Source organism: Eremothecium cymbalariae, chromosome 5 (assembly GCF_000235365.1).
Source record: "Eremothecium cymbalariae DBVPG#7215 chromosome 5, complete sequence".
Classification (NCBI taxonomy): Eukaryota; Fungi; Ascomycota; class Saccharomycetes; order Saccharomycetales; family Saccharomycetaceae; genus Eremothecium; species Eremothecium cymbalariae.
The window spans coordinates 289,662-311,088 of NC_016453.1; the positions used below are offsets into that span (position 1 = coordinate 289,662).

Below are 21,427 nucleotides of genomic sequence, written 5' to 3' on the forward strand. Positions count from 1 at the left end.
CTTTAAAACGAATAAGATTGTTCAAGGACATCAATAACTGTAATAGATACTAGGCAAGTAAGCAACTGTACACCCATATATATAGAATTCACTAATTCATAGGACCTGTTTCTTCTTCTTTTGATCAATTATTATATGTAGCACGTGACGTTGTTTTAGCTTCAACGCTGAATCATTTTCATTAAGTGCTAAGGCTCGATTTGAGTTGCGGAGTTAATGAAGCTTGACTACTGCACATATAAAACCAATATAGATCAACAGAAGCAGGCCAAGCAAGGGCCATTAGAATGTCCCGTGTTGCACAGCTGGATTCACTGGCTTTAGATTCAGAGTTACATCAGAGTATATGGGCGGAATTCCAATCAGAGTTTAAACCAATCAAATATGTTGATGAATGGCAGTTACTACTTCACACACTAGTCTACCATGTTTCAACACACGCTAGTGCTTCCGGTGTAAGCACTTATGGTTCACAGTTAAGTGGCGTAACGTACCGTACAAGAAAATCTACACTATTCCTAGTCACTATACTTATACGATATCTGCATAAGAAATTGTCAGCATATTTGCTTAGCGAGGATACATCAATGAAATGGTATAAAGTGTTTGCCAAATGGTATCATTGTTACGATTTGGTAAATTTCCTGAGCTTTCTATCCAAGCCCATGTTTCTTTCACCAATGCATAGGTTGTTGAACATAAAATGTTTCAGGGCGCTTGATGACCCCAATTTTTATACATCCACAGTATACTCTGGATTAGAGTTCCAAAATAGACAATTGATGTGGAATGCTATCCTTGAACTACTAAATGGTAACTTTCTCAATTTGAGCTACTTCTCTAAAAGCAAACTCATTAAAAATGAAACACCAACCCAGCCAAACCAATGTGCTAGATGCAAGGAACTCCCCTCAAATCCATATGTAACATCCTGCTGTAATGCAGCATATTGCTATGTTTGTGTGCTGGTAAATTTGGATATCAAATTCTGTAGTAATTGTGGCATGAAAGCTGCGATGACAGCAACACCCCTTTATAAACCTTTAACTGGCAGCGCTAAGATAGCAGAGAGTTTATAATATAAATTATTAAATATTTATAGGGTCCCATCCTAGTAGCCCAATCCCACCACTTCAAAGTTATTCGTAACGCTTATGCAATTAGAACAACACAGCCATATCAACAGGTAAATATGTGTGTCTTCTTCAGCGATAAGTTGTGTGCATAGGACATCTAATCGCTTTTTACCGATGAACCCTTCGATGCCCTTTACTTTATGTAATAGCATTGCTTTGAGTTACGCTAACTTACACCACATATACTGTTCGCTAGCAAGCAGATTTAACCAATGGTGTACAAGCACAAAATTGGTTCGTTTAAATCATAGCTATCCTTCTACTTTATTTAATGACCATCTTTTTGGTCGTGTGATCACCTTTTGACCCGCTTCTTTTTAGTTCCGCTTATGTAGGGTGCTCGTTTCATTAACAAAAAGGACAACATTACTTTCTAAAAAACGTTTATCACAGCATTAAATTAGTGATATTGCAGTTTACAAGGTAACGGGTTAGTAAGTGATCCACAATATCAGTCTATTGTTCAAACTATGGCTGCAAAGACTGGTCTGCCAGCTGAAGACGCTTCAGTTGGATTACAAACGTTAGAAACCACTGAAAGCCCGAACCAACAGCATGCGGAAACTTCTAACTCACCTGAGGAACCAAAGAGAACGAACGACGTCTCCCAAGCATTGAACTTAAGTCCTAGACACACTAGTCTTAGGTCTAATTCTCCTGATGTTTCTTCGTTGAATGATGATCTTTTAAGTGTGATAAGCTCTCGACGGACACCATTCAGTACAACTACAGCCATTGGGGGTAGTGCATCCGTAGTTCGTCCCAGTCTTGAATATTTTTCGTTCAGGCCAAGTATGGATCCCTCAGTGATGATAGGTAACACACGAACCAATAATCGGTCGGCTATTTTTGACCTAGATGGGATCTCCCATAGTGGTAATTTGGACTTTTCACCCTTGGGTAACAATTCAATATTTGAAATTGTGATGAATACCAGACGTAAAGGATGGTTGAAACAGCCCACAGTGAAAGATATACCTCCTGTATCACTTACAAAAAGTGAAATAGAGGATAACTGGAAGGATATATTGAATAGTTACACGGTGGGCATAAAGGATGAGTACCGTACATTCCAAACCACGAACACACTTTCAAGTATGAATAGGTTGCGTCAGTTAGAAAACCTAGAGAGATATGACAAGTATGAATTATCAGAGGAAGACGAAGGGACTGCTAACGAGGACTTTTCGGTGTTTAAAGAATTGGAGGATATTCCATCTATATATTTTAGCGAGGATTTTCAATTAGACAACCCTAGGGTCTTCAGAAAGGTCATCCAGGACATCGATTTGCACCTAAATTCATTAACTACAGCATCACAAACAAGACGAGATAGTGCTAATGAAGAATTGAAAGATAGACTAACGTTTTATTTAGACACTATTGAAAATTTGTTGGTTATCAATATTTCAAAGTCCTCTCATAAATTCCTGAATACACTTGAAGACGTCGGCGCGATTAAACAAAAGGCTCAGGTTGCATTAGAGAAGTTGCGGGTTTTACAGGAATCCCTAGAAACGGTTGACAGGGATAGAATACTGAAAAGGGTTTCAATATTAAAGAAAATATTGAAACGAAGAAACGTGGAGCGTTTACAACAGGGCCTGATACAAGTTCATGAAGTTATCAATAAAGTTGAGAAGTGCAAAAAATTGTACCATAATGGGGACTATGAAGAATGTTTGTCATCCATCAATTCAGTAGAGAATTTCATACGTGGAAAAACCTCTGATGACGAAGATACTAGAAATTATACAAAGAAGTGGCCTTATGAATTACTAGATCTAAAATCAGTTCCTGTGCTAGCAAACACACATGAGTACTTGTATAATATGCGCATAGAGATTGGTGGGCGCTATTCCTTGGCTTTGTGCGATTTACTTGTAGCAGATTTACAGTCATTCACAGCAAGCCAAACGCTGACAGATACACTATCTCGATTACAGTCGTATACTGACAGAGAAAAAAAGCATTTGCATATTGAACCCAAGCTGCGTGAACGTGTAGAGGACCTTATTAGGAAGTTGGTTGCCTGCGAAGAGTTGACTAGTGTCTTTAAGCTGTATGAGACAAAGCTAATAATAGTGCTAAAGGATATCATTAAGAAGCATTTGCCGAAAGAAACAATATTGGTTGAAGGAAATACTAATGAACCCAATACCAGCAGTGATTCTCTACGCTCTGAGGGGTTCAGTGGCAGAAATACCCAAAATACCGGCAAGGACAACAACAACAACAACAACAACAACAACAACAACAACAACAACAACAACAACAACAACAATAATAATAATAATAATAATAATAATAATAATAACAACAAAAGCAAGCGCAACAACAGCAATGGTGATACTAATTCTGTCAGTAACACTGGATCTAAACTCTCACGTCTAATTCGTGAGCAGAGTCCCAAAGATTTCCAGGACATGTTAATCAATATTTTCGTCGAAGAAATTAACACATTCAGGCGATTATCAAGGCACCAAAAATTGCTATTGGAACTGGCCCTAAATGAGATTACTCCGGAACAAAATCAACATGAAATGATAATGCAATTGGATATCAGGCGTGCTATAAATGAAGGTATACGGATAGTCCAGTTACGAATGGGTAAAATTATAGCGGTCAGGCGTGATCTTACGAGCCAGCTACGGTTCGACTTTTTCCTACACTTTTACAGCATATGTTCACTCTTTATTCAAGAGTGCGAATCCATAACCGGCGACTTTTTAACAAAATACCTCAGTGATGTTATATCCATGCAGGTGAAGAACTACATTATGACTGCCAGTTCTCTGAATATTAGAACACTCCAGGACAGAATCGATAACGAAAAGTGGATTCCTTTTATCGTAGAGAGTAGAATACAAAGCGACGTTAACGATATCGCGTCCTGTGTCGACATTGACCCCCTCGACTGGACCTCTATCACAAACCTCTCTACCCTTGTCAGTAGCACCTCCCCAGCGCATTCAGGGCCCACCTCAACTTCCCCCTCACCTACCGGTCACAAAAAATCTGTCGTATTAGGAGAAAAAACCTTTGTTGCAAGCGATGCCCTGATCCTAGCAATTAAAATGATTAAGTCCGCCCTCATACTCTCCATCAACTTGCCACCTTACTACCTATCCAACTTCGAAAACATTATCTACGATCTCTTCCGCCTTTTTAACTCCCGCGCCATCTCATCCGCTACCACTAGTGTGGACAAAAAGAAGACCACCGGCAAATCTGGCAAGAATCTCAGCATAATGGGCGAATCCCTAGACTGTCTTGCTGAATTTATCACTGTTATCCAAGGCTTCTACCAACGCATGGATGCCCGCCATAAGGATTTCCAGTGTCTACCTACACATAACTATACCCAGCTGCTCCGGCAGTTTCAGGAATCTTCTGATATGCTCTATCAAGCACATGCTCCTCCTCCCCCAATGTAAATATACGACCTCTTTTTACTGCAAGATAAACCGTTCTATATGCCTACGATTTTTTGTATCATCACCACCATCGTCCTATCATCTTCACCATCCTCTCGCTGCGCACGCAGATGTAATTACATAATCCACATGATATGGGCGGCTACACGCCTATTTTGAGACGGCTGTTGGTCATGTGACTTTGTGGCATTTTGGACGAGACCGACTACCGTCTAAAATGACCATCACCACTCCAGCATTACCCGGATGACCCAACGGAAAATTTCAAAACTTCAGGAGGAGGGTGACTCCAACGCTTTCAAACCAGTTCTTTGTTTATGGTAATCACTTACCCTGACGAGGTTAAATCATCCACGTTACGTTAAAGAAGGAATTAAGCAGACAGGTTTAAGCGCTGACATGTCTCAACAACAGGAGCATCATAGTACACACGATAATGAACACGAGTTCGTTGAAGAGGCGGTTTTCAAGTATGTTTCTGGTCCTATAACAGGTGTGGCAGAATCAGACAGCTCTACAGTTGCTGTTCAAAGTGCCAGTCGGGGGACATCTACAGCAGGTACGACCACTGCATCTTCAGCAGTGGGTGGGGCTAATCACGAGGAGATGCGTGGTGGGGTTCATAGGCTTGGTGATGATGGGAAGGTGAAGGTGAAGGAGATGGATTGGTATTTGGAACACAACGAGGATGAGGAGTTGCACAGTGGGTCGGTTGATGTGGCAGGGGGATCTAGAGGTGGTTCTGAAAGTGGTGGGAAGGACGCTAATGCGGCGGCAGCTGCGGTGGCGGCGGCCGCAGTAGCAGCTGCGTTGGGTCAAAGGGGTGGCAAGAGACGTGGTTCTAATGAGGAGTCTGTGAGGAGGATTAAGAAACAGAAGCCTAAATCCAAGAAAATCAAGTCTCAGCTTGCAGCTGTAGATCCGGAGCTTGCTTCTTTGGATAATACTGATAATGATCAGTTAGTGCGCAAGGCTATTATGGATGTTGATAATATATCGCAGCACCCTGATATTCAGCAGTATCTAAACACGGAGGATGAAGCGAATGAAAAGGAGAAGAATAAGGATGTGGACCTTAACCTACCTGCAGCATATGAGGATAATGAGCCGAAAATTGCCTTGAAAAAGGCCGAAGTGTTACCAAAGATATTAGATCCAGACTCCCCAGACCGTGATATTAGTAATCTCATTAGAGAGGCTGTCAAGAAGGCTGCCCATATTATTAATCCCCAGACGCAGTCTACTGGTAAATCCTTTGACGAAACAGAAGAGGAAGCCTTAGAACAGTTTGTCCAAGACTACCAAGTTATTAAGGGTATGACTAGAAGACAAATATGTGAGAGGATTTGGAGCAACGAAAGGAGGAAAGACGACTTTTGGACCAACATTTGTAGAGTCTTACCTTACAGGACCAGGTCCTCGATATACAAGCATGTTCGTCGTAAGTACCACATCTTTGACCAACGTGGGAAGTGGACTCCGGAAGAGGACGCAGAGTTGGCCCGCTGGTGCATGGAAAAAGAAGGGCAATGGTCCAATATTGGCAAAGTATTGGGAAGAATGCCTGAGGACTGCAGGGATCGTTGGAGAAACTACATAAAATGTGGTGCCAGTAGAGCTTCTAACAAGTGGTCTCCGGAGGAAGAAGAGAAGTTGAAGACTGTAATCACTGAGATTTTAGAGTCTGCGCCAAAAGTTATTGAGGACCTTGATGGGGATAAGGATGATGGCTATGAAACTGCTGATGAAAATCGCGACACAGCAGATCCAGGGATTTCGTCGGCAGAAAATGTTATAGCTCATAACATTAAACTAGCTAATGGAGATGTTGGTAGCGAGAGTGACAAGAATAGCAAGAGTAACACATCATTGACGAACAAATCCAGTTCCCCAAGAGATGTGATCAACTGGACCATTGTTAGTGAGCGTATGGGCGGTAGAAGATCCCGTATACAATGTCGCTACAAGTGGAACAAGCTACTGAAGAAGGAAGCTATGAATAAGATCAAAACTATAAGTGATGAAGACAAAACATGGTTGTTGGTTAAGTTGAAAGATCTGGGCTTTACGGAAGACTCGCAAGTGGATTGGGAGGAACTATCCGCATTGATGCCTGGTAGGAGATGGACAGGCACCGAGTTGAAGCTATGCTACGAGAAGTTGAGAACTAGCGTCCGTCAGTATAAAAAGAAACCCATAAGCGAGATCTGCAGAGAGTTGGTGGACTATAACGACGGACCGACTATTTTGTCGAAAAACTGAGATTTTTTATTTATTGTCTTAAGAGTTCAAGGTTGTGTACTATTAGTGTCAGCAAATATAATGATTATGGATATCTTTTTTATCAAGTCTTCGATAACGGCCAATCAGCTTTTATCCAGCTGTTCGTAAAATAAACCTTATATCAGGGTAGCTACGTAATTTGCGTTGAACGTAACTAGATGTTATTTTAACACTTTAAACACATTATACAAAAAAGATATAATATTCAATTATAACGGGTTTTACTAGATGATAGCATCCACCGCCCATCTTAGAATTTGGTGAATTGTTTGTTGGCCTTACCAGCAGCGGAGGCAACCTTCAAAACGTTGAATCTAACAGTCTTGGAAATTGGTCTACATTGACCGACAGTAACAATGTCACCTAGCTTAACACGGAAAGCTGGAGAAACATGAACTGGAACGTTCTTGTGTCTCTTCTCGTATCTGTTGTACTTTGGAACGTAGTGCAAGTAGTCTCTTCTGATGATGATGGTACGGTGCATCTTGGTGGAAACAACAGTACCAGTTAAGATCTTACCACGGATGGAAACCAAACCAGTGAATGGACACTTTTTGTCAATGTAAGAACCTTCAATAGCAGTCTTTGGGGTTTTGAAGCCCAAACCCACGTTCTTGTACCATCTCTTGGTTCTTCTGTTGGCCTTAGCCTTTGGGTTGGTGAAGATGTGTGGTTGCTGTAAACATACTTGTTAGTAAAAATGCACTCACACAAATAAACACCGCATGCAAAGCTGAATTACCACGACAATGCTCACGATATTCTTTCACATCTCTCATGATTAAAATCACTTGGTCCCACCGCTCTATTATCCACATGTATCAAACCAAACTCAGACAACCGCAGTACCACTGCTAACCTATCTATCGTATAAGAGCCCTGAGCCTTCCGGTAGAAGCCTCTTATATCTTAATAATAACCCACCTTTTTCAAATCTCGAAAGCATCGGCTTAATGAAGAAATCGTTGATGTAATAATAAGCCATCAAATTGCACACAGCGTTAAATAGCACACTCTTAATATCATACCTTTTGGAAAGCTCTTTCAGCTTGAACAGTCAATTCAGTGGACATCTCGTGCTTATAGTTACTAAAGCTTTGAACTATCAAATGATACGCAAGCTACTGTTAAACCCTGTCTAATAATAAGATTCCATACGTTGAAAATTTGTGTGAACAGTATGGATCACGATGGTATGGGTGGACTGGGTAGAGAGCGCTGTGTAGAAGGAGCCAGCGAGCTAGCTGGAGGGAGCCGAGCCTAGCTCGAGCTGCGCCGCAACAGAATGATTAGACAGGCGAGCTAGGCTCTGAGCGCAGCTAGCTCGCTGGCCCAGAAGGATGCTCCCGGCCCGCACACACGCGCATCGGATGCGGGTAGAACTGCCAAATACGGATGAATGTCGAAAATTGTTAGAAAGAAAAGTCCCTGAAAATTACAATATGTACGGGTGTAAAATAAAGCAGTCACGGATTGGAAAAGGTTACTTATACCTAAAAAAGAAAAAACAAGTTCTGTATACATTTATCAAACTGCGGAAGTTTAGAATTTTTATAGTGGCATGATCACTAAATAGGTGTAATATTAAGTAGTTCCCATATTAGTTAGGCGGGCATTTCTTCTGCAAATCGTCAAATACCTTTTTACTTTGCAGTAGCATGTCAAATATGAATGTATGACCGCCGTTTAGACGTAAAGTAGTCTTAACTCCTCTTGAGAAATCCAGAAACCTGTCGACAACAAGCTTATTAGCTAGTGATATGGTGGTGCCTGCGTAGTATTTTGGAATCACGTGCAACTCTATATATTTGTCTAGTTCGAAAACCAGATCATTTGGGGAGTCATTAAAATCGGAATATGATTTCTTATGATGGGGTATTAGGAATTCGTTACGGAATTGATCAAGTTCAGTGTAGAATCGCTCGATATAATTGGAGTCTTCAGGGAGTTGCTTGTATTCGCTTTGTTTGACTCCAAACGCAGGGGGCATGATGGGTCTATCAAGCAGCGATTTAGAAGATATTCTAGCGGTAAAGAATAAAGACCTCCTGAAGGTAAGTGGAAGCATGGCTTGATGGGTCGAGCTTTAAAGACAGTGCTAGTGTTTAGATATGGTTAATAGAGGATTTTTCAAGAGTTTATTTCGTTATTTTATTTACATTGGTATTCTCCTGACGTATGGTATGATGAGGTGCATAAAGAGAACATCCCTAAAGGTATAAATTAAATGGAGGTGCAAGGAAGAGATGAGGCATGTTGAAGAATAGCTGAACAAATACAACGAAAAGGGGCGATGTTGCCACGTACAAGATCCTTGTCTGAGGGTTAGGAGGGAGTTTTAGAGTTGTTGGCTATGGGGAAGTCTATGCAGCCCCCCCAAAAATAATTGTAAATATACATTAGATTTTCTATATGCCATATTTATATTTTCTTTATATATATATTATATATATATTATATATTTATATTATATAACTATAAATATTACTCTATATATAATAAATTATATTAGAATATATTCCCACCCAAAACTGTTGTCTTTGGGCTCTGGGGTTTATTAAAAAAAATTGCAAATCGGATAGGTCGACGTATATTCCGCGAGGGGCAATTAATTGCCTATACAGTCGCTCTGTGTGCTAGGCTGAGCGGACACTCGTATGGTGTATAAGCATCGTATATATACTTCACTACTTGGAAAGCACATACTAAAGTTGCAGGAACTTTTTGGTCCAGTTCTTGAAGCGCAGAGGGGCAATGACCAGCGTTGCGCCAGCAACAAATTCCAAAATTGAACTTGTTAAATAACTTGCTGACCGCTTACCCAACTCCCTTCAGTAGTGATCTTGTAGCAAAAAAAAAGTCCAGAGTATACTCTGCTCAGTAAGAGCAATGTTGCAGCTGCACGTGGCTGAGAGACCTTTGTCTTGGTTTTGAATGGTATAAAGCGAAGGCACTCTGGCGGCACTCTGGCAGCACCATGGATGCGGTAGCCGGAGCGCAGTCCCCTGTCTGTATCCATCTACCATACGTTATCCGCAAACAAGAAGCTCGTGTAATGTCTGAGGGCTAGTCACATGCTAACTAATATTTAAGTTGTCTAATTCTAATTCTAGTTCCCCAACATAAATATCACTGAGATTTATGAACTCAAAGCTTAGATCCAGATTACTGAACTGGCGGAAAGCAGAAAATCTATGGAATTTTTTATTCTCGAGATTGCATGGCAGATTACGTTATCATGCAACGTTCGCTCGAATCCCGTTCTTTTTCCAATTAGTCGATGCTGACGCGGGCGACTCCGTGCGACATCTGAGTGTCTGCGTCTGACACAAAATTTCGTACATCAATACTACCATCACAAAAACAGTTATTTAAACTTCAATTTAGATGCCTGAACCCTTGGTATTTTAGAGGTTATTTATTCTATATATGTTTGCAAAAAAGATACCGCATCTATATTAGCATTGGAAAGCCTTTTTATAGCTTTTCAGAAACTGACATTAGGCTATATATCAAGAATAAATTCCGTTTGCTATCATAGAATTCAAGCTGATTATTTGGAGTTTAATTGCTAATTAGAGTTTTACTGCTTTCCGAAAGATGAGTATTGTACTAAATAACAATCTCAGCATTAACACTCAACAGTTACCAGATGTATTATTCAACGATTTGGGTCTGTCTACAGTAGAACTAATGTCCGATGAGCAAGCTCAACGAGTCTCTGCGGCGTTGACGTCTAATGAGAACAAAAGTTCTGCTGAAAATGGCTCCAGTTCTGAAGAAGCTGCATCTAAAGAATTGCAAAAGGCATCTCATAAAAAGAGACAGAAGGCTAAGAAACTTTTACGAAAATGGAAGCAATCTGTGAAACAGAAGTTGCATATGACGGAATACAATCAAAACGGTAATTTTTCAAACAACCAAGGAACAGTAACCAGTATAGGTGAGCTCAAAGATGCTCTAAGCTGTTATTACAGGTTTAAATCAGATGAATCAAAAATTGAGGAAATGTTTGAAACAATAATGTTTAGAAATAATACACAGAGCCCGCCAGTTACAAGAGATCAGGAGCTAAGGGAATTAGTTCCATTTGAAATTATAGGAGAGCAGAAGCTAAATGATTTAAGGAAAAAATTGGATGTATTTAGTAATTGTTTGTCAGCCCTAGATGACGATAAGCCTTGGAATCAAGCTAGCGGCTTCAATTCTCCAGTCATAGACTCCAAGGTGCCACGGTCGGAAATTGGCGGATCAGGTTCCCCCCCAGAATTAGTATCGGGAATTTCTACATTAGACAGCGGAGCTGCATCTGAGTCGTTGGAGAAGAATTCATTCTGCCAGATACTAAGCGGTGAAGAATGTGGGATTAACGGTTCATCGGAATCTATACAGGAAGGAGGTCACGGTTCAGGTAGTTCGAAGACTTCATCAATAGTTGAAAAACTAGCGTCCTTTGTAAGAACACCAAAAACTAGCGAGACAAGTCCTATGGACACTGTCAGATTGAGTTCCCCACTAGATAGTGGATTTGAAGTACAACGTTTAGTGATCCCCACCTTTAGAATGAATGCAGGAAAGAACATGGATGTCTCACATATAGTTGAAAACCTAAAGAGCGGCACGATTACTGAGAGAGACTTGCTATATTTAGCTTCAATGTATACATCCCAGGAGGTTGGATTCATGGACAAATCATTCTACGATGAGCAAGGAAATGAAGCCGACAACGAATCAGCAACTTCTGATGAATATGAAATAGAACACCAAACAATAGGAACTGATGATAAAGAATGCTGCAAGCAGATTTCTGCTAATGAAAACAACGATTCTGTGAAATTCGATAGGTTTTCATATTTAGTAATATACAATGCCTCCAAGAAGTGTGATAGTTCTAGACTCAAAAAGCGCAGTATTGAAGACTGTGGTGAAAATAGCCATCCTCCAGCTCCTGCAGCAGATTCCGGATATGATGGCGATGACGAAGCTGTGCACAGCAATAATATTACTGAGTCGGAAGAATCTCTTCACAAGTCTATACTAAAGAGTAAGAGCAATGACAAGGAATTCCTAGAATCCCAAAGGGCCGTCAAATGCGATAAAGTTAGCGTTGATGAGTTTTTAGAGTTCTTTGAAAAGTATGAAAATGAAAGGCGTGAAGGTGAATATGTCTTAAGTTTCGCTCGTGACAAACAATTAAGCAATTATTACTCTAAGGAATACTTCCCAGAGATTGGTCGTTTAGATGTGCCAGTTAAAGCCAGTAATGAATTTGCACGTAGCAAAATGGCTACTGAACATAACATTGGACGCGAGTTAATGGACGTTAAGAATGAAGTTGGCACATGTACATGTGCAGATTGTTCCAACGACACCATTGTTGAAGCCAATTAGGCAACGTATAGTTAGAGCACTTTATTCAGTTATTTCAATTTTACATAATAAAAATGAAGAGAGGAGACATATGTAATGTCACTATATTTATCAATATATTCATTTTTTCAAGCTGCTTCTAAAGGATATTCGCTATTCATGTACATACATATTAACATCAGACTAAATAGACAAGATGCTTATGACTAGTTTTTCCTTTTGTTAGATGTAGAATTTTTTGGCAACTCCTTGGTGAATGGAATAAAAGATGGTTCACCGGGAATGTACTTTCTCAATACCTCGGGAACAACCAAACCTTCTTCAGTTTGATAGTTTTCCAAGATACAGCATAAAGCTCTTTGGGTTGCACATAAAGTGGAGTTCAAACAATGAACATATTTCTTCTCTCTATCGCCCATTTTCTTAATACCACATCTGATTTCTAAGTTTCTAGATTGATAATCAGTACAGTTAGAGCAGGAAACTAATTCCTTATATTCCTTTTGGAATGGGAACCAAGCTTCTAGATCGTATTTCTTAGCGGCTGCGTTATTTAATTCTCCAGAGACAATTCCAACGATACGGTATGGAACACCCAAAGATTGATAAAACTCTTCAGATGCTCCGATCATTCTGTCAAACTCTTCCCAAGAGTTTTCAGGTTCAGTTATGCAAAACTGTTCGATCTTCTCAAAAGCATGAACCCTAAACACACCCCAGGCATCCTTTCCATGAGCACCTGCTTCTCTACGGAAACAAGAAGAATATCCAACATAACGTACTGGCAATTGTTCCTGTGGCTTTTCAAACCACTCGCCAGAATGGTAGGCTGAGATTGGCTGTTCAGATGTAGCAATCAAATATTTCTCATCGTCTCCATCAAGAACCTTGTACAATTCTTCGTCAAATTGCGATAACTGAGCAGTTTTAGACATAGCATCCTTGCTCATCATCACAGGGGCTTGTAGTGGACAGTACCCTCTAGAAGCCAAAAAAGATAAACCATAGTTGATTAAGGCTTGATTCAAGAAAACACCGTAGTTTCTGAAAAAGTAGCCTCTATGACCACTAATTTTAACACCCCGATCTGGATCGTAACCATCCAATCTTAAAAGAACTTCGTGATGCGATAATTTTGCTGGGTTTCCAGTACAAGAAGCATTACTTCCAACCTCTTCCAAACCCTTTGGTTTCCAAACACGTATCAATTCATTATTATCCTCATTATTGGACACAACAACAGAGGGATGTACGATATTTCCAACCTGGTTGACCTTGTTTCTCAAATCGTTATCTTCTTTTTGTTCCTGTTCAGTCAACTGCTTCTTTTCTTCAGTCAACTTTTCCTTCTCAATCAACAATTCTGATGGATCTTCCTTTTTCTTAAATTTTAAACCAATTTCTTTCTGAACTTTGTTTAATTTCTTATTTAATTCATCTAGTTGGAATCTCGTTTTAACCCATTCCTTATAGTCAGCAATGATTTCGTCAACTATCTCAACGGAAGCATAACGAGCCTCTTGAGACTTCTTAATTAAAGCTGGATTACCACCTTTCTCCGCGATGAAAAGAGTGATATCTAACATTATATATCTCGGGGACGATGCAGTGCTCTCTTAAAATGCTTAACTTAGTTGCAACGAGATGATCGTGTTAAAGATTATTAACATGAATGTGTTAAACTGTTGGGATACGTTAGAATAAAGGTGATTGAACCAAAATTTTTTGTTTTCATCAAGTGCGGGTAAGTATCGACGTCAGTGCCACTTTCTACAAAACAGGATATATTATTTAAACTAAGAGTAAATTTAACGCAAAGATGTACTCGACTCAAGTCGATTGAATTCTGGATAACCAAAGGGCTACTTCACATGAATTAAAGATGTTTGTGTATGAATAGCAATGAAGCATCATTTATTTAAAATCTGTATGAAAGAAAACAATAAGCCCATATACATATACCCCTTTCAGAGTATTCTTTCTTTGCAAAAGCGTGTCAGCAACTTCAAGAATGTATAGGTAGTCTCAGATTAATTAGTCATTTTTTGACGGATGTTTAATATGCCTAGTAGTTATTCTCCAAGTAGGAACTATAAGCTCAATAGCGGTGGTTTGTTCAAAAGGTTAAATATGAGACAGAAAAGTGTCAGCGTGCATAATGTAAATATTTACACCACAAAATATATTAAAGCAATCCAGCTGACACTTGTATACATGTTGAATATACTGAATAATACATATGAGTTAAATTCACAATGAAATCATTAATTGAATTTATATTTGAAGCAACCTACATTGCGTTGACTTACATTTTGCCGATAATCTTTACTGTTCATACTATTTACGAAGCAGATGACTTTTACAAGCACTTTACCAAAGGTTATAACGATACAGAGTCATTGGAATTTAGAGACTCACAACTGAATAATGCAGAGGATTACCTTAAGCAATTGGATGATGTAATGTATTTGCACCTTAAAATTTGTTCTCTGTCATTGGCGAAATGTATGCCAAGGGTACAAGTTTGCATATACTGGTGCGTCTATTGGTTTACCACCTGCTTTTTGGATCGCTTTGTATACCCTGGAACGCTGTATTATCTTGACTACGCAGATATCAAGATAGAAAGTGTAGTATGGAAATTGGTAAAGATGTCAATAACAGTGATTATTTTAATACATACATATGAGCACCCAGCTCAGAGAGAAAGGCCATTGAGTGAGCGCAACCATGATAGATTGTGGAGTGTTCCTTCTTTATTAATGAAGATCTATGTCCGTTGTCTTGAGATTACTTCTTCTGCTCTAGAGTGGTTGAGGGTGGATTGTACACCTGCAAGAATATCGCACTTCATTGGCAAGGGAAACAACGTTCTTACCCTTGACCAACATACATACTTTAATAGAGGCACGGACCCGATAATAAAAGAGGAAAAGCCTATGCAAGATAAAACCGTATTTGTAATGGACACCCAGAACTCTTATGATATTGTAAGTACCTCTGAGTGTAATTCCATCCTATCTTCTAATTCTTCTGCTTCAAGCTATTCTAGTGCTAATTCAAACACCACAGGACGGTTCAGGAGCGGGCATACAAGAGACAGCCTTTCCGAAATTTGCTAACCAAAGGCGAACTGCATTTTTTTCTTTCTACTACATATGGGTACTAAATTAATAACTAAACAATCCTATATACAGTACTGACCATAATGATCATTGATCTGTTCTATATCTTAATTTATTTATATGGATACTCGACATCTCTGTCTTTCCTTAACCAGATCTTCTTCTTCCTCTTGGTAGCAATATGCTCGACAAATTTCTCCACACAATACTGTTTCTTATAGCTCTTGATAAAAACAGGATCCCACAATTCAGACCCAATACCTAAATCTTTACAACATCTCATCAAGGCATTACTCTTACAACCTTCTGTAGCCGTTGGAATTCCGGTTTCAGAAAAATAATCCTGTTCGCCGCGAGCAAGACTGACAAGCTGACCATTACAAATCAGTGCATACTCTCTAGTAACAAGTCTAGCCGTCACAGTTGTCTCAGAACGAGGTGCCAACCCCCAGCCACCTGCACCAAAAGCCTTATTTAAAATTCTCCGATATTTGATCTCAGGCAAATATAACAACCCATCCGGCGTAATTTCGATATCTAAAGCCACCAACGGCTGGCTCAACACATTCTGAACCGATTCGTCAAACGGTTTAGACCCCAGCCCATGAAAAGAACTATACCAGTCAACAGAACCACCCCTGTCTGGCCGTATATTCTTCTCAACCCCACCTATCTCCAATGAGTCCCCATTCAGAGCATTACTTAACGTCCTCTTATAATCGTGAGCAGGGTTAGATAGCTTACTTTGAGGATCACCCATTGGACTGGATGACCCTGCAACAGGTTTCACAGCTCCTGCTGTACCTATAAATTTCACCTGAGAAATGACATAATGCGATCTCGCCAAATTAGCAAATTTTCCAATGCTACTTCTAGATATCATTACTTTCTGAAAATAAAAATCGATTAATTGATTACAGAACTACCACAGCATGAACAAAATCCACTTTAAAACACACTCTGTGGCTTTTTACCTTCTCAATTCTTCATTGAAATAATGTTGTAGCAAGCAGAAGAAGCTCCACTTTTTAGAACTACGATTTTTCACCAAAATTTCCAGGCCGGGTAAGAAGATCACCAGATCCAAAAGTTTTATATAATCAACAATTTCGTATTCGGGAAGCCAGCGTGTTTATTAGCAAAAGATGTTATATTTAGAGAACAGAGGAAGGTCAAACCAGGTTGTATTGTCTAAAGATTAAGTTGGAAGAGATCTAAGGGGACAATTAATAGACCTATGCCTTCAAAGAAAGTTCAAAAGAGTCCTTTAGCGGACAAAACTGAACAGTCGGCAACGGACACTAAAAATGGATATTGTTTCGAATATGCAGGAGGAAAATGGCTAATGGAAGGATCACAAGATAGCCCAGGGAAATATAGGTATTATGGATATTTTGTTACTGTTGTAGCCTTTGTATTAAGGTTCAAAAAGTTGTATTATCCTCGTGAAGTGGTCTTTGATGAAGTCCATTTTGGTAAGTTTGCGTCTTATTATTTGGAGCGGACGTATTTCTTTGATGTTCATCCTCCGTTTGCGAAATTATTGATTGCATTTGTTGGATGGTTGGTAGGATATAATGGTGCCTTTAAGTTTGACGATATTGGATATAGTTATGAGACGAATAATGCTCCATATGTGGCATACCGGTCTTTAAGTGCCCTTTTAGGAACGCTTACTGTTCCGATCATGTTTAATATATTGAAGGAGTTGAACTTCAAAGCAGTTAGTTGTGCTTTGGGTGCATTTTTAGTAGCGATTGATAATGCACATGTTATTGATTCAAGGTTGATTTTGCTAGATGCAACGCTTATTGTGAGCATTGCATTGTCCATCTATACATACATCCGTTTCTACAAGGCCCAATTGAGAGCTCCATTTAGTTCTGAGTGGTACTTCTGGTTATATGCCACAGGATTATCGTTATCTTTTGTTATTTCTACCAAATATGTAGGTCTTTTTACCTTTGCGATGATTGGTTCTGCTGTTGCATTAAATCTGTGGCAGTTACTAGATATTCGTGCAGGTTTATCCTTGAAAATGGTTTTTAAGCATTTTTTCCAAAGGTTCAATGGTTTAATATTATTCCCCTTCACAGTTTACTTATTTTGGTTCTACATTCATTTTGCAGTGCTCACGAAATCAGGACCTGGTGACAATTTTATGTCTGGCGGATTTCAAGAAACTTTGGGAGACTCACCACTTGCGAAAGAGTCCAGAGAGTTACAATATTATGATATAATTACACTAAAACACAAGGATACCGGTTCTTTATTACATTCCCATGATGCATACTATCCATTGCGGTATGAGGACGGTCGTATTTCATCTCAAGGTCAGCAAGTTACGGGTTATTCGCACGAAGATATTAACAATAACTGGGAAATTATTCCAACAAAAGAGTTACCAAGTCTTGTGGGTCAGAATGTTCTGTTGGATGACGTTATTAGGTTAAGGCATGTTGCTACTGATACATATTTATTAGCTCATGATGTCGCATCTCCTTTGTATGCCACTAATGAGGAAGTCACAACGGTAGGCAAAGAGTTGGGAGATGGTACTGAATTAAAAAATACGTTATTTAAGTTTCAGCCGACTAATAAGAAGGATTCTGGGCGTGTTGTAAAAAGCAAAGCTTCAGTATTCAGGATATTCCATGTAGATACTGCTGTTGCTTTATGGACTCACAACGACGAGTTTTTACCTGAATGGGGGTTTAAGCAACAGGAAGTCAACGGCAACAAAAAAGTTCTGGAACCTTCAAATAATTGGGTTGTTGATAACATTGTCAACATCAGCGAAGAAAGAAAAGCTTACTCTCCAAAGATTGTTAAAAAACTTTCATTTATCGCTAAGTGGTTTGAATTACAACGGCTAATGTTTGAGCACAATAATAAGCTCTCCTCAGACCATCCATTCGCCTCCCAGCCAGAATCCTGGCCCGGATCCTTATCCGGTGTTTCCTTCTGGACTAAAGAACCTGAGACGAGGCAAATATACTTTATTGGCAATATTGTTGGCTGGTGGTTAGAAGTCGTCTCCTTGGCTCTTTACATTGGCATTATCCTTGCTGATCTTTTAACTAGACAGCGTCATGTTTTTACTTTTGGAAAGTTAGCAAGAATAAAATTATATGGCCCACTGTTATTCTTATTTGTTGGCTGGTGCTTCCACTACTTTCCATTTTTCTTAATGGGTCGCCAAAAATTTTTACATCATTACTTGCCTGCTCACCTGATAGCAGCTTTACTCACCGCTGGTCTTTGGGAGTTTTTATTATCAGATACGAAATCTCTGGATATATCAACAGATGAGTCTGATTCAGAAAGCCAATATAACAAGAATCCTCAGGTAAATGAAGTTACAGTAACTTTACTTTTCTTAATAACTGCAATTGGTACATCTGCTTTCTTCATTTTCTTTTCTCCATTGGTTTATGGAGATCGTTCTTTAACACCATCGGAGGTTCTATCAAGGCAGTGGTTTAACATGAAATTACACTTCGCAAAATGAACTGAGTTTTATTGATCCTTTGTGTAATTGTATAGACCCCAATCGGTAATAAAGATGATCTACTCTTATCTTTTTAAGGGTTCTGCGTGAATATGTAGGTTGAAAATCCCAGTCGTTTGGTCAGTAACAATATACATTACATATCACATATCTGTGACGTGGTGCTTTGATCGTGCTTTAGCCGTGCCCTTCAAAAAAGCTATTTAATGAGGTATTTAAGAAACTGCCAAGTTCTGCTAAAAGTACAAGAGGGGTGAATTTACTGAAACAAAACGATAAACAGCCATGGTTAAGTCAATTTGTAGTTTTATGACTCTACTGAGAGATGCTTCTCTCAAGGGTTTGATGAACGGAACTAAAATTATAAAAATTGTGTGTGGTAATGAATCTGCTGATATAGATTCTGTTGCATGTGCTATTGCCTACGCGTATTTAAGTTACGATAATGACCAGAGAGATACATATATCCCCGTTATAAATATTCCAAGAGAAGATTTGAAGCTTAGAAGAGACGTTGTTTTCATGTTGGAAAGCATATCTGTATCGCTAGATTCTCTATTTTTTATCGATGAGATCCGGAAAATGAAGTTGGACAATATTAGGGTTGAATCTGTTTTAGTGGACCACAATGACTTGACCGGTGTTGCTAGAGAAGTCGTTGATAATGTAATCGGTATAATAGATCATCATGAAGATAACAATATGCATAAAGAGTCAATTAAAAGGGCAAATGGTCCCCGTATAATTGAACCGGCTGGTTCCTGCTCATCGCTGGTGTTCAATTACTGGCTGAACAATCTTGGGATTCAGCGTTTAAAGCCCTTAACTGATATTTCTAAACTATTTTTATCAGCTTTGTTAATGGACACGGTGAATATGAAATACAAGGTTACCAAGTTAGATCCAGAAGCCTATTCTAATTATGTTGACTTTTTACAAGGTATGGACTTTGAACATTATTACGAAACTCTAGTAGCTAAAAAGGATATTGATGGATTACCCATAGAAGGGATTTTGGCAAAAGACTATAAACAATTTTCTTTTTCGAGCCACCATGGTGTTGTCAAAGTCGGTACTTCATCCATTCCTCGGCCTCTTCAATGGATATTAGAGCAGCATGGAAATGATGAATTTGTTCTTCAATCGAGGAAATATATAATTAAAAAAAATTTAGACCTGCTGCTCCTAGTGCACCATTGGATTTCAGCGGATGTACATTATAGACAGTTCGTGGTTGTTGTAGACAATGACAAGAGCATGGAGTTATCAGCCAAGATAATTCAGGCTATTAAAGACGAGTTGCAACTTGAAAAGGTGGAAATCATAGTTCCGTTAGTTGATGGTATACTAACCTACAATCAGCTTGCACTGAACAAAAGTAGGAAAACCGTGGTTCCATTGATAAGGAAAGCCGTGGAAGAACTATAAGTAACTTACATAACTTATATACCAGTTGTCTATCATTTTATGTTGTTCGGGAAGCTTGTCACGAGTCTTGTCAAGAGACTCGATAAAACTGCGATAACAATCTGGGGTAACATTCAATGTATCTACAGTTTGACGACTTGGCACTTTCCCTGAGGAAAGTATATCTAAATCTGTTGTGTACAAAAATTTAAGACCCTGTTTAATTTCAGTATTATCAGACAACGTTACGTTCAATCCAATGCTAAACACCCACAAAACTGTCTTTGAATTATTCCCACACGATAGAATTATTACACGAGACGCATTTGAATTGATTAAATTCATCAATGAAGCTATAACTGATTGCTCCATACCATACCGTTCTTTAATACCATTTGACTTTATCAGTATTAGATTCCATTTGTACAGTTTTATAACCTTTTCATTTGGCAACTCACCAAGTAGAGTAGAGCATTTTTGACATGTAGGACCTTCCGGAGTTATTAAAAACCTTTCACTCAGCCAATCCCTGTTCAGTATCAGGAACGAATCACCAACAAGTAATTCTGCAATGCTGGGAACTAATATGTTATATTTGTCTCTATAGTTTTTGCTCTCCTTAGAATTATCATCTGGTTTATGACAATGCCAATAGTCCATCAATTCCGTCCAAAATTCTGTAGGCATATCACGGATCTTTTTACAATCTGATCGAGATAGCAGTGTAGAATTACAACAGTAACATAGAAACTTAAACGGCTCCTGCAAGTCTAACTTACTCCATTTAAAATTACTGGAAAACGCAACCATAAAATTAGATGTCCTATCAAGATGCGATTTCAGGTTAACCTTCCTTTCATGTGCACGAATTGTTGCTTGTCCATTTTGATACGTGATGTTGGTATCAGTACCAAATTCTACCTCACATGGTAAAATAATCGAAACAGTATCTATAGAATCTTTAAGCTTCAGGATTTTAGACTGAATCCCTTGTATCACCAACTCACCAGTAATATCCACAACCACTATTAATACTATTCCAATCCTAGGTAGATGCTCTGCAAAGAATTTCATAACCGATCGACCTTTTCAATGTTTGGTGGTAGGTCGTGGCTTTTAAAAAAGTGTCAAAAGTTCTCGGTTATCCTATACATTTTA

The 21,427-nt window shown here is 39.0% G+C and overlaps 12 protein-coding genes across 12 annotated transcripts; 7 read left to right on the plus strand and 5 right to left on the minus strand.

Moving 5' to 3' along the window:
* Positions 1–287: 287 nt before the first annotated feature.
* PEX2 (ubiquitin-protein ligase peroxin 2) lies at positions 288–1,079 on the plus strand (the record flags this gene model as incomplete). The annotated part of the gene is made up of 1 exon (XM_003646682.1): positions 288–1,079. The coding sequence occupies one exon, from the start codon at positions 288–290 to the stop codon at positions 1,077–1,079; it is 792 nt and encodes a 263-aa protein (XP_003646730.1).
* A 527-nt stretch (positions 1,080–1,606) lies between these two features.
* On the plus strand, positions 1,607–4,573 carry VPS54 (Vps54p; the record flags this gene model as incomplete). Its single annotated transcript, XM_003646683.1, has 1 exon — positions 1,607–4,573. The coding sequence occupies one exon, from the start codon at positions 1,607–1,609 to the stop codon at positions 4,571–4,573; it is 2,967 nt and encodes a 988-aa protein (XP_003646731.1).
* A 399-nt stretch (positions 4,574–4,972) lies between these two features.
* REB1 (DNA-binding protein REB1) lies at positions 4,973–6,835 on the plus strand (the record flags this gene model as incomplete). Its single annotated transcript, XM_003646684.1, has 1 exon — positions 4,973–6,835. One exon carries the CDS (start codon positions 4,973–4,975, stop codon positions 6,833–6,835), a length of 1,863 nt encoding a protein of 620 aa, XP_003646732.1.
* A 271-nt stretch (positions 6,836–7,106) lies between these two features.
* On the minus strand, positions 7,107–7,929 carry RPS11B (40S ribosomal protein uS17; the record flags this gene model as incomplete). Its single annotated transcript, XM_003646685.1, has 2 exons — positions 7,107–7,532; positions 7,885–7,929. The coding sequence occupies 2 exons, from the start codon at positions 7,927–7,929 to the stop codon at positions 7,107–7,109; spliced, it is 471 nt and encodes a 156-aa protein (XP_003646733.1).
* A 527-nt stretch (positions 7,930–8,456) lies between these two features.
* FMP23 (Fmp23p) lies at positions 8,457–8,924 on the minus strand (the record flags this gene model as incomplete). The annotated part of the gene is made up of 1 exon (XM_003646686.1): positions 8,457–8,924. The coding sequence occupies one exon, from the start codon at positions 8,922–8,924 to the stop codon at positions 8,457–8,459; it is 468 nt and encodes a 155-aa protein (XP_003646734.1).
* A 1,532-nt stretch (positions 8,925–10,456) lies between these two features.
* GIP1 (protein phosphatase regulator GIP1) lies at positions 10,457–12,247 on the plus strand (the record flags this gene model as incomplete). Its single annotated transcript, XM_003646687.1, has 1 exon — positions 10,457–12,247. The coding sequence occupies one exon, from the start codon at positions 10,457–10,459 to the stop codon at positions 12,245–12,247; it is 1,791 nt and encodes a 596-aa protein (XP_003646735.1).
* A 185-nt stretch (positions 12,248–12,432) lies between these two features.
* On the minus strand, positions 12,433–13,812 carry SES1 (serine--tRNA ligase SES1; the record flags this gene model as incomplete). Its single annotated transcript, XM_003646688.1, has 1 exon — positions 12,433–13,812. The coding sequence occupies one exon, from the start codon at positions 13,810–13,812 to the stop codon at positions 12,433–12,435; it is 1,380 nt and encodes a 459-aa protein (XP_003646736.1).
* A 669-nt stretch (positions 13,813–14,481) lies between these two features.
* Ecym_5143 (uncharacterized protein) lies at positions 14,482–15,348 on the plus strand (the record flags this gene model as incomplete). Its single annotated transcript, XM_003646689.1, has 1 exon — positions 14,482–15,348. One exon carries the CDS (start codon positions 14,482–14,484, stop codon positions 15,346–15,348), a length of 867 nt encoding a protein of 288 aa, XP_003646737.1.
* Positions 15,349–15,463: 115 nt separating this feature from the next.
* MGM101 (Mgm101p) lies at positions 15,464–16,234 on the minus strand (the record flags this gene model as incomplete). Its single annotated transcript, XM_003646690.1, has 1 exon — positions 15,464–16,234. The coding sequence occupies one exon, from the start codon at positions 16,232–16,234 to the stop codon at positions 15,464–15,466; it is 771 nt and encodes a 256-aa protein (XP_003646738.1).
* A 354-nt stretch (positions 16,235–16,588) lies between these two features.
* PMT4 (dolichyl-phosphate-mannose-protein mannosyltransferase) lies at positions 16,589–18,862 on the plus strand (the record flags this gene model as incomplete). The annotated part of the gene is made up of 1 exon (XM_003646691.1): positions 16,589–18,862. One exon carries the CDS (start codon positions 16,589–16,591, stop codon positions 18,860–18,862), a length of 2,274 nt encoding a protein of 757 aa, XP_003646739.1.
* A 285-nt stretch (positions 18,863–19,147) lies between these two features.
* Positions 19,148–20,290, plus strand: PPX1 (exopolyphosphatase; the record flags this gene model as incomplete). Its single annotated transcript, XM_003646692.1, has 1 exon — positions 19,148–20,290. The coding sequence occupies one exon, from the start codon at positions 19,148–19,150 to the stop codon at positions 20,288–20,290; it is 1,143 nt and encodes a 380-aa protein (XP_003646740.1).
* Positions 20,285–21,343, minus strand: IPA1 (putative polyadenylation protein; the record flags this gene model as incomplete). Its single annotated transcript, XM_003646693.1, has 1 exon — positions 20,285–21,343. One exon carries the CDS (start codon positions 21,341–21,343, stop codon positions 20,285–20,287), a length of 1,059 nt encoding a protein of 352 aa, XP_003646741.1.
* Between the last annotated feature and the right edge of the window lie 84 nt (positions 21,344–21,427).